This window comes from Dasypus novemcinctus, chromosome 29 (assembly GCF_030445035.2).
Source record: "Dasypus novemcinctus isolate mDasNov1 chromosome 29, mDasNov1.1.hap2, whole genome shotgun sequence".
Classification (NCBI taxonomy): domain Eukaryota; kingdom Metazoa; phylum Chordata; class Mammalia; order Cingulata; family Dasypodidae; genus Dasypus; species Dasypus novemcinctus.
The window spans coordinates 5,635,931-5,651,231 of NC_080701.1; the positions used below are offsets into that span (position 1 = coordinate 5,635,931).

The following is a 15,301-nucleotide window of genomic DNA, read 5'->3' on the forward strand; positions in this document are numbered from 1 at the left end:
GATTAGGCTACAACATGCAGGTGGGTTGTGGGGGGCAGGTGTCACAGGCCCACGCATGGCAGATTTGAAGACAGCTGGCTAATTGGCATGGCTGCTAAAGGGCCTAAAAACGCGGTCCATATAAGAGACGTGGCCATTCAATTGTATTTGCAAAGCACCCCGTGGATTTTCAAGACAGATGAAGAACTGTCCTAATAGCTGAATTGTAAACACTGTTTAAAATTGACGAGGAGCACGTGCATTATTTATTTTACCCTCCTGACAGACACTGCTGTCTCAAGAACAGGAAGGCTCAGAGTCAAGGCTTTAAAAATGCGCGCAACTTGCCAGGGCAGGTGCCAGCGTCCTAAGCTCCTCCCCGAGTCGCAGGGCAGGGGCAGCTCTGTGTGGACCGCCGGCCTCCGCTCTGGGTACGGGCTCACACCGGGGAGGGTTAACGGCAGTTCCAAGACCCAGCACCACCGTCTTTAAAAGAGAGTTTTAACGTTTCCAGAGCAACCACACGCTTTCTGATAGTGCCCGCGGGGCATCCTGCTTCTGTTCTGCCCAGTCGTCATGGCTCCTTACCTCCAGACATGGTCCCGGTGTAGATGGGAAGGTCTTTGGCCACCCGCCTGAGCACCTCCTGATGGGCCTCTCCTCTTGGCTCTCTCTCCAGTAATTCTTTCTCTGCATAAGAGAGATGGAACTGTGGAATAAGTTTAAAGCTTAATTAGTATTGCAAAGAAATGACAATATGTCGGCCTAGGGATTATACCTAGAAAAAGGAATTTGTGAACTATTAGTGATATACAGGGTATGCATTCGGAGAGAGGGCGGGGCTTGAAATTCGGACAACTTTCTTAATTTCACTCATCATTGGTTACACATTTAGAAAAAGGAAATGATGACAATAATAATGACAATATTATAATAATACCTAGTTGCCCAGATGGATGTGAAACTCGAAAGGAATAGAATAAATAAAAATGCTTTATAAACTGTAAAGTTCTATTTAAACACGAGTTACAGTAATAGATAAAATAGATAAACAAATCTGGCTGAATTTGGATGATTCAGCCAATGGATGACTCTTTTCATTTGGATAACATTAAGAACAAAAATAGAAACAAATCCGTCAAGCATCGTTTCTCATCTAAGTGATTTTTAACTTTGAAATAATCCTTACATGAGTTCTCCAGTAATCAAAGTACTATCCATTTTCCTCTTATACTGCCAATTTGGATAAATCAATTGAAAAGACATTTATTCAAGAAAAATGAAACCTTTGGGGGGAGCTAACTTCACAATCACAAAATTCAGTTTAAAACATCTGCTTTCCATGTGTTCCAGGAGCCAGGTACAGGGATAGGTACATATCATTGCTTGAAATATCAAAAACTAAATAAAACTCAAATGTCCATCAGAAGGAAAATGGGTAAATTAACTAGAGTATGACATATCCAAATAATGGACAGAGTATCTATATAATGAATTTGGAATTCTTCTATAAGAGAAGTTTGTCTCTTCTCCTCCATTTTTTCTTCATTTAGTCATTTATTTATATCAGCATGGAGGCATGGATATTTATTTTATATTTTGGATTATAATCCAACACTTTTATTTATCGTGCTGTTCAATTTGTTCTAGCTTTGGCCATACTCCCATCAAGGTGGTTTTTCTGTGTGTCAAGGAGCCCTCTTTCTTTTTATCAGAGAATGGCATTAGAAGCTCAGATCTGTGCTCCAATATAGTTTTCAGATTAAAGGAGGGTATAATTTTTAAAGGATATGCAAGTTAAGAAAAAAATCCAAGATTTGGTAACAAACAGAAAATTCACAGAATTGTATATCTACTCTTTATTGCTGTTGTTTTAGGACAAAAATACATATATAGCAATATGAAAAACTCAAAATAATAAAAATATAGCTCTATAGCCTCACCAGTATCTAAAATACATAAATTGAAACAGAACTTTTTGCTTATTAAATAGGCAATAAACAATTTTTTTCATAACAACATGCAATGCCAAGGGTCTGATAGAACTGGTAGCATCATAATTTGCTACAATCTTTTGGATAATGACTTGGCAAGTGCCTTAGATTTCCTTGATCTTGTAATTCTACTTCTGAGAATTTATATTAAGAAAATAATCCAAAATATGGAAAACTCTGTATAAACATGTTAAGGACAACACTATTTATAATAGGAAACACTGGGATCTGCCTAAAAAGGCAGCAGGTGGGAAATCACAGGGTAAATTTTTACATTTTCCAGTGACAATATTTGCTTTTATAAAAATGGCAATAAACAGATGACAGATGATTGCATGAAGAAATTCAGAAACATACACTCTGAATACATCTAGGGAAAATAGAAGGAAATTCACAACGGAGACTGGCTGAGTTAGAGTGGTAGGATGTCCAGTAGGATGTCTTTTCCTTTCACTTTTGCCTAGTCTTCAATTTTAAAATACAACTTAGGACAGATTACATTGGTTTTATATTGGGAGAAAAATCTTATAATCAATTTGACAGTCTTGCTATGGAGAAGGTAAATTTTATTTCATATTTTCCAGACTTCCCATGTTCTTTTGATAGTGAGGGACTGTAGACTGACATTATTTTCTTACAGTACATCCTCTCCCACTTTTCAAAAAAGTTTTCATTTTTTGTTTGTTTCCTCTCTCACACTTTTCAAACCTCATTTTCCAAAGATTTTTAGCACTTGAGAGTGATTTACTGTCAGTTTAAGTCCAAGTCCCCCATTTAACAAATGAGGGGTCTCTAGTCTCTGATGAATTAGCTTAGAGCAAGATTTTGCATTTCATTAATGGAATAACCTAAGATTGTTAACCACACAAAGCAAGCGCTCTTTCTTCCAAAGCAATGGTCTCTAAACACTGTGAACATGTAACCTTATCAGCAAAAAACACTATGTGAGAATGCACTGCTAGGACATGTGCATTTATTTCCTTTGACTACGTAAGTACTGTTAGCTAAAGTGTTATATGCCTTATATATCATATTAGAGAGAAATATTAAAAGCATAAGTAGAAATTTAACTCTTGGTCCCCATGCTCCAAACACCTGCTGAGCACACCTGCCCCTCCCCGCACTAGAGCAGGGTGTCAAGAGAACGTGGCCTTGACAGTCCAAAGGGCTTCGGTTTGGGAGTGGATGTGGCTCAAGCAGTTGAGCACCTGCCTCCCACATGGGAGGTTCTGGGTTCGGTTCCTGGTGCCTCCTAAAAACGAAAAAACAAACAAGAAGCAAACAAATGAAAAAACCAACACAGGGGAGCTGATGTGGCTCAGTGGTTGAGCACCGGCTTCCCACATACGAGGTCCTGGGTTCAATCCCAGCCCTGGTACCTCAGAAAAAAGGACTTTGGCTTGAATCTTAGCTCTGCCACACTCTAGCATGAGATGCCTTATGATAATTACCTAATCTTCAGAGATTTTTGCTTCTATTGTAAAATGGTAGTAAATAAAAACGTCTCACACAGTCGTACGAAATGTCTTTTGGAGAAAAACTCCCCCCAAAAGCTGGTGTGGCTCCAAATCCCCATCCCCCGTGATGACTGCTCCTTTAGCAAGGCTGCTCCCTCTGTGCCTCGCTCTCATTTCGCTTCTCCACTCCCTCCACCCAGTGTTTCAAATCTTCTCTACTCTCCCAAACCTCGCCATTCTTAGCAGATTACCTCTCGTACCGTTTCAGGGAGAAATTAGTAGTCACCTCGACGTTTCCTGGCACAGCTTCCAAGAGGAATTGCATCTGTGACCACAACTGCTTTCCTACCTTCTTTCAGTCACTTAACAAATATTTACTGAGCGCCTCTTGTGGGTTCGACACTGTCCTAGGCAGTGGCAAGGGAACAGTGAACAGAACAGGTAAGTCCATGCCTTGTGGGGCTTCTGGTGGTATAAAAATAAAGCAACAAGCAAATGAGTGAGGAGCAGGTGCGACGTGCCAAGTTGCAGAGGGGATGCCGGGCAGGGAGGCCACCCCACACAGAGCTCCCATGGGGTCTCAGCGGTATGCACCATTTGAGCCAAGACACGAAGAGGGCGAGGGGCGTGGCAATGCGGGACCCTCGGCAAGGGTGACCCAGGTCGAGAGAAACATGATGCTGGGACAGGAAGGAGCACCGGCCAGGGCAAAAGCGGGCTGGAGCGGCGGGGGGCCTTTAGGGCCTCGCAGGGCATACGCTGTTACTGTTGGTGAGTTCAGGGGCTCCTGGACAGTGCTGAGCAGAATGACAGGCTCTGCTTGTGTGTCTAAAGGTCCACTCTGGCTGCTGGGGTGAAATACACAGGAGGGGTCAGGGTGAGAGTGAGGGAAACTGTCAGGAGGCAAATCAACCAGTGAGAGGGAAACAAAGAGATAAACAGGAGGGAAATCGACCAGTGGGGGATCAACAAGGAGCTAAACAGGAGGAAATCTACCAGTGAGGGAACAATAAGGAGACAAACAGAAGGCAAATCAGCCAGTGAGAGGGAAACAAGGAGATAAACAGGAGGGAAATCAGCCAGTGAAAGGTCAACAAGGAGATAAACAGAGGCAAATCAACCAGTGAGGGGTCAACAAGGAGATAAACAGGAGGCAAATCAACCAGTGAGAGGGAAACAAGGAGATAAACAGGAGGCAAATCAGCCAGTGAAAGGTCAACAAGGAGATAAACAGGAGGAAAATCAACCAGTGAGAGGTCAACAAGGAGATAAACAGGAGGCAAATCAGCCAGTGAGAGGTCAACTAGGAGATAAACAGAGGCAAATCAACCAGTGAGGGGTCAACAAGGAGATAAACAGGAGGCAAATCAACCAGTGAGAGGGAAACAAGGAGATAAACAGGAGGCAAATCAGCCAGTGAGAGGGAAATAAGGAGATAAACAGGAGGGAAATCGACCAGTGGGGGATCAACAAGGAGATAAACAGGAGGCAAATCAACCAGTGAGGGATCAACAAGGAGACAAACAGGAGGCAAATCAACCAGTGAGAGGGAAACAAGGAGATAAACAGGAGGCAAATCAGCCAGTGAGAGGTCAACAAGGAGATAAACAGAGGCAAATCAACCAGCGAGGGATCAACAAGGAGATAAACAGGAGGCAAATCAACCAGTGAGAGGGAAACAAGGAGATAAACAGGAGGCAAATCAGCCAGTGAGAGGTCAACAAGGAGATACAGGAGGCAAATCAGCCAGTGAGAGGTCAACTAGGAGATAAACAGGAGGCAAATCAACCAGTGAGGGATCAACAAGGAGATAAACAGGAGGCAAATCAACCAGTGAGAGATGCTGGAGCATGGACTAGCATGGCAGCAGCAAGAGGCAAAAGTCACGCTGTGGATGTATGCTGAGGAAGTGGCCACAGAATTTACCGGTGACAGAAAAAGAGTCGTCGTGACTGACTCCACGGTTTTTGCCCCAATGACTTGGAAGAATGGAGCTGCCATATTGAGACAGGGAAAACGACAGGAATAGGGGATTAAGGAACTGGCTGGGGAAATCAGAAGTTGGTTTTAGCATAGCTGAAGTGCCTACTAAATGTCAAACAGGTAGCTGCAAATGAGTCTGGACTGAGGGAGAGAGACCCAGGCTGAAGCTGTTAATGTGAGAGCTGTCGCAGTGAGGTGGCATATGAAGCTGTAGAACTGGTAAGATCAAAATTACTCTTGTGGAGAAGAAGTCCAGAGACTGAGCCCGAGGCAAGCCAATGCTTGTGAAGTTCATGAGATGATGAGAAACCGGGGAAGGGGACCGAGAAGTAGCTGCCAGTGTGGATGGAAAAGAACGACTTGGATGAGAAAGGGGGCAAGTCCATTGTAGAAATAAAAGAGTGGCGTGATGCACACAGAACGACGTGGGCTTACAACCTGCAGGCGCATGAAGTAGGAAGCCAAACTGAAGCAGGCTGCTTGATGAAGGAGACTGGCCTTTACTCTCTGGGGTGTAGGAAGATCCATGCAGAAGTGTGAAACTGTCAGCTTTCTTTTTGGACAGATCACTCCAGCTTCAAGGAGGAAGGAGATCGAGGCAAGAATGGACACAGAGCAGACCACAAGGGGATGACAGGCAAGTCTCAGAAGGGAGATGTGAAGCTCCAGAATTAGGGCAGCCATGAAAGGAAGGGTTGGAATCAAGAAAGAAAAGTTAGGAAGGGAAAACGTCAGCAGCCTCGGAGGCCGGGGAGGAGGGAGTGGGAGCACGGCTGCAGGCGGGGGGCGGCGCAGTGACCGATCGGAGAAGCGGGGGTCACAGTGTGAGGAAGGAGAGACTGACGACTTCGGTCGTGGACACGCTGGATCTGACTCGAGAGTGGAAAGATTGAGAAGATATTCGACCATCACGGGCAGATGCGTGAGTTGGACGCTCAGGGGAGAGTCCGAAGCTGGAAATCCATCTGGAAGTTGTCAACACAGAGCCTGCGGGGAGAGCGACGACAGCCTGGAGAGGAGCTGGCATTTTCCTCCAGACCTGGAGGGACGGCCAGGGGGAGGCAAGGGCTGATGGAAAGGAGCAAGCCCGCAGGAGGGAGGTCAGAGGGCGGGAAGAAACGGGAAGCAGGAGGAAAGAGGCCGTGTCTCAACGCTCTGGGCCGGCGTTCAGGTCACCACGGGCCAGTGTCCCGAGCTGTGTTTTTAATGTCCTTTCCCAAGTTACAAGGGCCGTCTACCGACCTCTTGGACCGCAGCCGCAGGCGTCCCCATCTACAGTGACCCCGGGGCTTCAAAACACAAAACAGAGCTTGGCCTAAGACGATTCCATTATTCCTAGCGGCAAAATTCGCTTCTATTGGACCAACATGTACCGGACTGAATGCCAAGGACAGAAAAATGGAAAACACACAGTCCTTTGTTCCAAGAACTTTTAACTAGGACCAGAGACTCAGAAACAAAGAGCTAATCAGACTGACCTTTTCAGAATGCCAGCCAGATCAAATCACTCTGCGTAAGACCTGCTGTAACAGCTCCCTGTGGCTACCTCCCAGCACCCGCCCTGCCCTTCCTCCACGGTTGGGGACCACGGCCATCAGGAAAAACGACACACTCCAGCCTTCCAAGCAAGGAGACGTGGCCATTTACCTAGCTCTGAATGTCCCTGGAAATGGTATTAATATCAACAACCTCCAGAAAGTGTCCTTAAAGGGAACAGCATTTATTTCTCCTCTTCTTTCATAGTCTCACTAGCCTGGTGGGTGGAATGTAGACATGATGGCTGGAACTGGAGCAGCCATCTCAGGCCAAGAAGGCTACCTTAGGAATGCAACTCATGGCAAAGCAACAACATATTGCTCTGGGTACCTGGCATATGTGGACTCTCTACAGACTGTTTAAATGTAGGAAAGATCAGTTAAGCCATTATTTTTGTTGTTGGTGGTGGCTGACAGCCAACTAATACACCGTTAGTGAAATAATTACAATAGCAATATGTCCACCTTTCAGCTTCATCTGTTAATATAACACATACGTATGTCTATACCCATTCCCATGTCTGACCCTAAAGTGGAAACGGAACACATAACAGATTTAATATTAGAAATATAATATTCATCAGTGCAAAAATACTATTTGCCAAGTAAAAATTCAAATATTTACTAATAGGCTTAGTAATTAAAAAAATAAAATCCAAAAAATCACCACAAATATTCAATGTTTAGATCACTGATAAAAAGACATTAAATTCATTCTTCAAACATCAGTATTATTGATTTCCATCTTTATGATAACTTTCATAATTATTTTAACTTACTTCTTTTGAAGGATTCATTGGTAATGTAAAGATAGTTTTCCAGTAGGACCAGACAAACATTGCAAAAAGGAGATGATAAGCAATTAGGCACACAACTAAAATGAAAGAAACACAATTATCATTGTAATTTGAAAATACATGCTAAAATCATGATATTCACAAAAGAGCTGTGTGTTCTAAAATATCCAAATTACCGATTGTAATAATTTATAAAACTTCATTTATGCCCTACTGGAATAAGCACAACCCAACCGATATTTATTACACCTAAAATCAAGAATTAAAAAACAAAACATAACCCTAGAAATGCATATTTAGATCTATGCCAAGGTTTGGAAACCTGCCACCTGCAGGCAGGTCTAACTATTGGCCAAAGGGCTAACAGGGCCCTTTCCTGTGCTTTAAATAAGCAGTTATGCCTGCACTTTCAAAGAATAATCACAGCATTAAACAGATGCTAAGACATGCAAGCTTTAAGAACTTTGCTTTACTGACAAGGAGTAGTTTGAATGACATATTTAAAAAGAGACTTTCTAAACAAAAAGAGAGTTTTTACAACAAGCATTCCCCTGCCTTATTCATCACACAGAACAACTGTTAAGAAAAGCCCTCTGAATCCATTTTTCGGGTGATGTATATAAACACACTCTGCATGACATTTTAAAGCTTTGAAGTATTACACAACAATAAAATATTACTTCTGCATACAGTGGTCATGACTCATTCTGGATAATATATTAATATATCATTCAGTTCTGTAAGATACAATTGAATGAAATATGGTCATTTAAAAATATCCATGTTTGGAATTCGAAAACTTCAATTGCAGGTTTTAATTTTCCTAAAGAATAATGCTGTTCCCATTTATAAAATCAAACGAGAAAAACAAAAAAATATAGAATCCTCCAGTAAGGCCCTAACATCAGATGGGCCAGTCGGGCTTCGGGCAGCGCCCCGAGGTGCGGCAGCAGGTGGCTGCTAGCCGGGCCCGCGAAGCCGCTGGAATCCGCGGCGCAGGTGCAGCCACGCCCCGTGCCTGGCACAGCTCGGGGCTCAGAAATGCGCTGCCTCTAAGTGTCTCCCCGCTCTCAAAGCAGAGTGCTGATCCCAAACAAACCTCAACGAACAGCACCTGTCTTTGCAAGCCATTTTAAACTTTTATATCTACAATATATAAAGCCATAAAATAGAATGTCTTTTACCTTGTTCTCCAATGTTTTCCATGGACACTATAGAAGCAAACAGGAAAAAAGAGACAGGGGACAGGTTATTCAGAGATGACAGCAAAGACAGGGCCTGCCGGAGTCAGGGCACTTGAGCAGGCTGATAATTTGGCTTCCCTCAATTCAACATTCTTTATGTTTATTTTTTTCAGTTTACTGGTCAACAGTCAGCTTGGCTCTAGTTCTATCTGTGGTATTTACTGATCCTTCCTAGTTTTGCATTTCTTTTTTTAATCTATTTTTAAAGAGACATAAATCACATAAAATGTTAAAGAGTATAAGGGGTTCCCATATACCCCACTCCCCACTCCCCCCACTCCGCCCTCAGCAGAGGGGAGGCGCGCCCTGGGGGAGAGAAGACACAGGCAGTGGTTCCCGCTGCTTCCGCTGGCCTTCAGCTCTGGCCTCCTCAGCAAAGCCCCTTCCAGGTGCCCCGAGGGCCTGCTCCAGTACTGACCGCTCCCCAAACCCACTATGGTTCCAGAGACATCCACGGGCTGGCAGCCGCCGGGCTCGCTCTGCGGAAAGACTACAGGGGAGTGCCCACAGCACACACTCTTCAACCTTCTCTAGGTACCAACTGTTGGGGCCGGCCGCCTCCTGAATGATGAGGGGGCAGCAGTGGGCAGGCCCTAGGGGTCCCCTAAACCTGCCCAGGTGGCAGGTAGGCTAGGACAGATACCACAGGACGCAAACAAGCAGGGACAAGGAACCGGATTTACCCATCTGGGCAGCTGGCTGCCTTCCAATTATCTACTTGTCTTGTTTCCCATTTGGTCTTTGTTTGTATTAATAATAAGTTCTTATGGATTACAGTGGACTGACTGAAATTCTACTATGGAACTACTGTGACGAGTAATGGAAGAAATTGTAGCACGGATGTGGGGACAGTGGCACAGTCCATGCTGAGGGTGGGGAGAGGGAAGAAGAGATGTGACGTGGGGGCATTTTCAGGACTTGGAGTTGTCCTGGGTGGTGCTGCAGAGACAGATGCTGGACATTGTGTGTCCTGCCATGGCCCACTGGGTGGACTGGGGGGAGAGTGTAAACTACAATGTAAACCACTGTCCATGTGGTGCAGCAGCGCTCTGAAATGCATTCACCAAATGCAATGAATGTGCCACGATGATGAAAGAGGTTGTTGATGTGGGAGGAGTGGGGGGAGGGGGGTGGGGGTATATGGGGACCTCATATATTTTTTAATGTAACGTTAAAAAAATATAAAGAAGAAAAAAAAATAATAAAGTCTTTTGGAAGGTTCAACCAAGTTGTACCAAGGCAAGGCCTGACTTGTTTACTGATGTATTTTCACTCCTCTTCAGCTTTTCAGAGGGGTACAGTATTCCAAGCTGAGTCCTGAAATGAGGTTTCTCCGCGTTAGGAAGCCCTGGGGCCCCAGGGTGACGCTGAGGGTTTGTAAGGCCACTGAACCCAGCCTGCGTCCGGCCCAGAGAGCCATTCAATCTCAGTTGTACTCGTATCCAGAGCGAGCAGGAGCCCTCAGGCGTGGCGAGCTGCCCATTTCATTGTGGGACTGCTCCAGGGGTGAGAAAATTCTCCCTTAGGGGACGCTGAAATTTGCCTCTTGGCGGTTTCTCCCTGTGACCCCTGCGCTCCCCTCTGCACAGGGGCCGGGAAATCCGACAGGGCTCGGGCTGCGAAGCTCCCCTGCCCCTCTTCAGCGCTCTCTTTCAGCCCAATTGATGCAGCATTTTCAGCTTTACCAGCCTTGGTGCTGCTGCGTTACACATGGCCTCGCTTCTCAATCCCAGGATGGGACGGGGGCAGCTAGCCTTTGACTTACAAGTGGCAGGTCCCATGAGCCGCAGGCAAATCGAAGACAGCGAGTCAGGGCTGATTTTCTCGCAGAACCCCTGAAGCGGGTAATCCCTGACTCCCGGGAAAGAGTTACAGTAAGGCTGCCCTCCCCGCCCCCCGGAGCCATTGCCCTCCCCGTCCTCAAAAGTGCTCCCAAGTGGACAACTCGTCAAACGTCCAGCCTCAGTGACTCGAAGGAAACGGGGAAGCAGCTTGAGTGGATTTGTGCGTTTATACATACATGCATGACTCTTCATAACCCATCCCAGAGGCGCTGATGTTTTAAAGAAAGTGTATTTGCCAGCCCCTGACTCTGGCTGTCAGAATTGGAAACACTAAAACAAAATGCAGTTTAAAAATACACACAGTCAGTGTGGACTGGTGAGCTTTTTCATCTGGACTCACTAAACTGGTAGAATAGGCATTCAAATACATTCTTCTAAGGCTATTTTTTTTTTTGCCATTCACATTTTGTATTTCTCTAAATGTACTTAAAGTTTTGTTTTGAAATGAAACAAGTTATCTATGGATACACGCTTATAGCAAATAATTCCAATAAAATGTATAAACTGTGGAAGTCTAAACGGCTGTAATCCAGTTTCACTCCCACCAAGTTTATAAGTGGGTCTAGTTTCCCATAACCATAAAAACCAAACTTTTAAATTTTGGCCAATATCATAAGTGAAAACAAAATATCATTGTTTAAATATTCATTTCCCTGATTACTAGGACAATTTAGCATTATTTTCAAAATATAATGACTGGTGCATTCTATTTCTTCTGAGTGAATTAGCATTTTACTACTGGTCACTTGCCTTTCACTTACTATTTGGAAAAGCTTTTTATATATTCTAGACAGTAATACCACAGCTGTTATATATGTTGCAAATAAAGTTGCATAACTATTTCCAAATGATTCAGTAATAAACACCAGCAAAATTTTATGACTTGGCACTGAGTAAAAACAGCATCAAATCTTCCATATTGATCTACTTCATTAAAAGATTTATGAATTGTACTAGGTTTTTTTTTTTTTAAGTTTATTTATTTCCCTACCCCTCATTGTTTGCACTCAGTATCTGCTCTCTGTGTCTTTTCTTTGTGTGCTCTCTGTATCTGCTCGTCTTCTTTTTTAGGAGGCACTAGGAACCAAGCCCAGGACCTCCCATGTGGGAGGAGGATGCCCAATCATTTGAGCCACATACACTCTCTACTTGTTTTGTTTCTCATGTCTCTATGTTGTGTCTCCTTGTTGCGTCATCTCATTGCATCATCTTGCTGTGCCAGCCTGTCATGTCAGCTTGCTGTCTTGCTTGTCTTCCTCTTTAGGAAGCACAGGGAACCAAACCCAGGACCTCCCATGTGGTAGGCGGCATCCAACTGCTTGAGCCACATCTGCTCATGTGCTAGGTTTTGTTCTATGATACCAAGTAAATTAATATCCTCTTAACCATGTTTATCTAATTAGGTGGTAAGTAGTTCACCTTGTAAGAGTCAGTATAATGGAAGAGCTGTCAAATTCAAAGTTTCTTTTCATTATCTAAAAACATGTGGAAGACAATCTTCTTTTCAAATACAAATGTTATTAATCTTAGGAGACTGCTTAAACAGAAGAGGGTAGGAGCAGATGTGGCTCAAGCAGCTGAGTGCCCGCCTCCCACATGGGAGGTCCTGGGTTCGGTTCCCAGTGCCTCCTGAAAAAAACAAAACAAACAACTAACAGAACAAATGAGAAAACCAACTACAGGGAAGCCAAGGTGGCCCAGTGGTTGAGCACCAGCTTCCCACATATGAGGTCCCAGGTTCAATCCCTGGCCCCTGGTATCCCCCCCCCAAAAAAAGTTGCTTTGGTCACAGATATTTTTCTAGTACATATATAATTTATGGGAAATATTGACTCATTTTAAAAAATGTAGATGGTGAGTCAAATGTAATTTGATTATATCAACATAGGACTTGAATAGCAATACTCAACACATTTATGACAGATTTTCAAAAATAGCTATTAGTTTTAATGCAAAATTTAAGTATTACTGCAGTATTCTTTTTTTTTTTACTTCACTAACTGAATTTCACTTTGGTCTATTTAAAAATTACGCTGATATCTATTCTCTAACTACCAACATATAGAAATTTCAGGTGTTTTATAGCCATTTTGTCACATTTTCTTAAAACCAGCTATTGAGGTAAATTAATATATTCAGTTCTATTTTTTATAAAAAGAAAACGGAGACAAATGAGCTTTACTCAAAGTCACAAGTGATAAATCATTAATTAATTCTATCCCAGAAGTTCTTTTGCTATCAATTTTAAAATTTCATGCGTATGCCAAAAATGCTCCACTGCCTCACATTAGAGTTAATTCCTTTATTAGAGCACAGAGCATCTGCTCCATAAATGTTTACTGAATTAAAAAGTGACTTAGACAAACAGAAGAACAGCACAGCGGTCGAATCCCTTGTAAAGAGAATACCAAAGCAGGCACATGAGAAATATTATTTCTTCATGGGGCTGAAAACCTCAAGAAAGACGTTATTTTTCTTACATGTCAGCTTAGCACACTGTAGAAACTGAATTATTAATAAAAAAATAATAATCTTCGCTACAGTCCCTTGCTAGTATATTTCTCCAGAGGCAAAGAAGAGACACTTTAAAGGAGGGAGAGAAGGCACAACGTGCTTTGTATTCCTTTGAGCAGGAAAGCGCTGGAGGAGACACTGTCTTCCACTGAGCTTCAGGCAACTTTGAAAACACAAAGGTTTTAGAAGTTTACAGCTTTTTTTTTCCCTCCTAGTTTCGGTTCTTCCTTGGTCTTTTACTCTTGTACAGTTAAATTTGCCAAAACAAAAAGGAGGATAATCCTCAGCATAAGAGTACTGCAGAGTGAAGGCTCTGGAGAGCCAGGCAACGCTGAGCCCATCTCTGCCCCCTGCTGCTGGCACCTTGGCCCACTCTTGCCTCACAATGAGTGTGACGGCCCTTCATCTCATTAGGGCTGCTGTGAGAAGGAAAAGGGATGAGACACATAACGTGTGGCGCACAGCAAGCCAAAAATACGAACACTTGAAATTTAAAATATTTACTTTTGCTAATCCTAACAACTACAATATGTAAGGTAAGGGGACTAAAAAATGAAGAAATATGACAAGGAGAAAAGTAATCTTTGGACTTGCTTTGAAAGAAATAAATGCTAAATTTTGAATAAAGGCAGATTTTACAAATGAAAATAAAAGGTAAGAAATAATTTAAGTCTCAATATCTCATAAATTGCTCTTTATATAGATGTGTCATGACAGAAACTTGCTCGGTATAAACAAAAAAGGTGGTACTCATTTTTAGCACAAAGGAATGATGAGACATAAAATCTCCATTCTTGATGTGCCACTTAGTTCAAGTGAGAACTTCTCTTATCAGTGACATAAGATCTATTTAAGATGTGACGCTCTTTAGCTTCAGGAACAGATAACAATTAGTTCTTAAAAAGACCTACATTTCATACACCCCCAAACAAAATAGATGCAATTTACTCTTGGGAATGAGTACTACTGTGTTACACTAAAACGTTTACCCGCTGGCACAGCTGGGGACCTCCCACAACATGCAGCAGTGACCCTGAGGGTGGCAATTTTAGTTTTCATTTCAAACACTTATCTAACTTCACCTACATTTGATTTCTTTAAGGTCCATGGCACACAATCATAATGTCTTGCTGTCGAGCTCTACTTATCCAATATGGCCCCAGAACCTAAAACTCTTATCTGATGTCAACTGCTGCACAGCCAGGCAACAAGAACTCTGACTTGTTGAAAGAGCCTAAGAAGAGTGCACTTTCTATTGGGAAAGTGGGAACTGGAAATCATCATAGGTCCCGTGTTTAGCTTCCAAGCTGTCAGCACAGACACCGTGGGATGGGCAGGCTTAACCACAGGCAGGCATGAGCTTCTGGGTGCAGAGCCAGAAGGCTGGCTCCCTCCAGGGCCAGCTTCTCCAGGCTGGATGGCCATCTTTGGCCCTTGCCTTTTCAGCTCTCGGCAATGCACATGGCGGTGCCTTCTCTTTTCTCCTCTGGGTTCCCTTGATTTCCACCTTCTGGCAGCTCCCCATGGCTCCTCTCTCTGTGCCTGGTCTCCTTTGCTTACGAGGACTTCAGCCTCTTGGATGAGGGCTCATCCTCATTCAGTGTGGGCACATCTTAACTAACACCTGCCAAGGTCCTATTTACAAATGGGTTCACACCATGGGAACAGGGGCTGGGACCTGAGCATGGCTTTTGCGGGGAACAGGATGCAATCCGCAGCACCAAGGATGTTTCTGTTTGCCATAAGCACAATGGAGATCTACAAGAACCGTATTTTGGGAGCAACTTGGTCCATCGGTTTAGAAATGATAAGAGTGATTTTTTTTGTTGTTGCTGTTGTACATCAGCCGAAGGTTGTACATCAAAACCTTCGGCTATTAAAATATGCCTTCATGAAGTAGGTACAAACATGTGTGTTCCCCCTTACCTTAGCAGAGAACAGTTACACAATTGTT

The 15,301-nt window shown here is 43.5% G+C and overlaps 1 protein-coding gene across 5 annotated transcripts in view; it reads right to left on the bottom strand.

Annotated features, from left to right (window-relative positions):
• ZDHHC2 (zinc finger DHHC-type palmitoyltransferase 2) overlaps positions 1 to 15,301 on the bottom strand; it is a 79,079-nt gene that overhangs the window by 36,137 nt on the left and 27,641 nt on the right. For 4 of the 5 annotated variants that reach the window (XM_071212621.1, XM_071212620.1, XM_071212619.1 and 1 more), the window contains exons 2-4: positions 8,930 to 8,956; positions 7,728 to 7,822; positions 568 to 688 (exon numbers count right to left, since the gene is read on the bottom strand). In XM_071212621.1, coding sequence (XP_071068722.1) covers positions 568 to 688; positions 7,728 to 7,822; positions 8,930 to 8,951 — 238 coding nt within the window. In that variant the 5' untranslated portion in view covers positions 8,952 to 8,956. The remainder of the gene's footprint in view (positions 1 to 567; positions 689 to 7,727; positions 7,823 to 8,929; positions 8,957 to 15,301) is intronic. The other variant, XM_058289974.2, reaches the window with a different exon arrangement.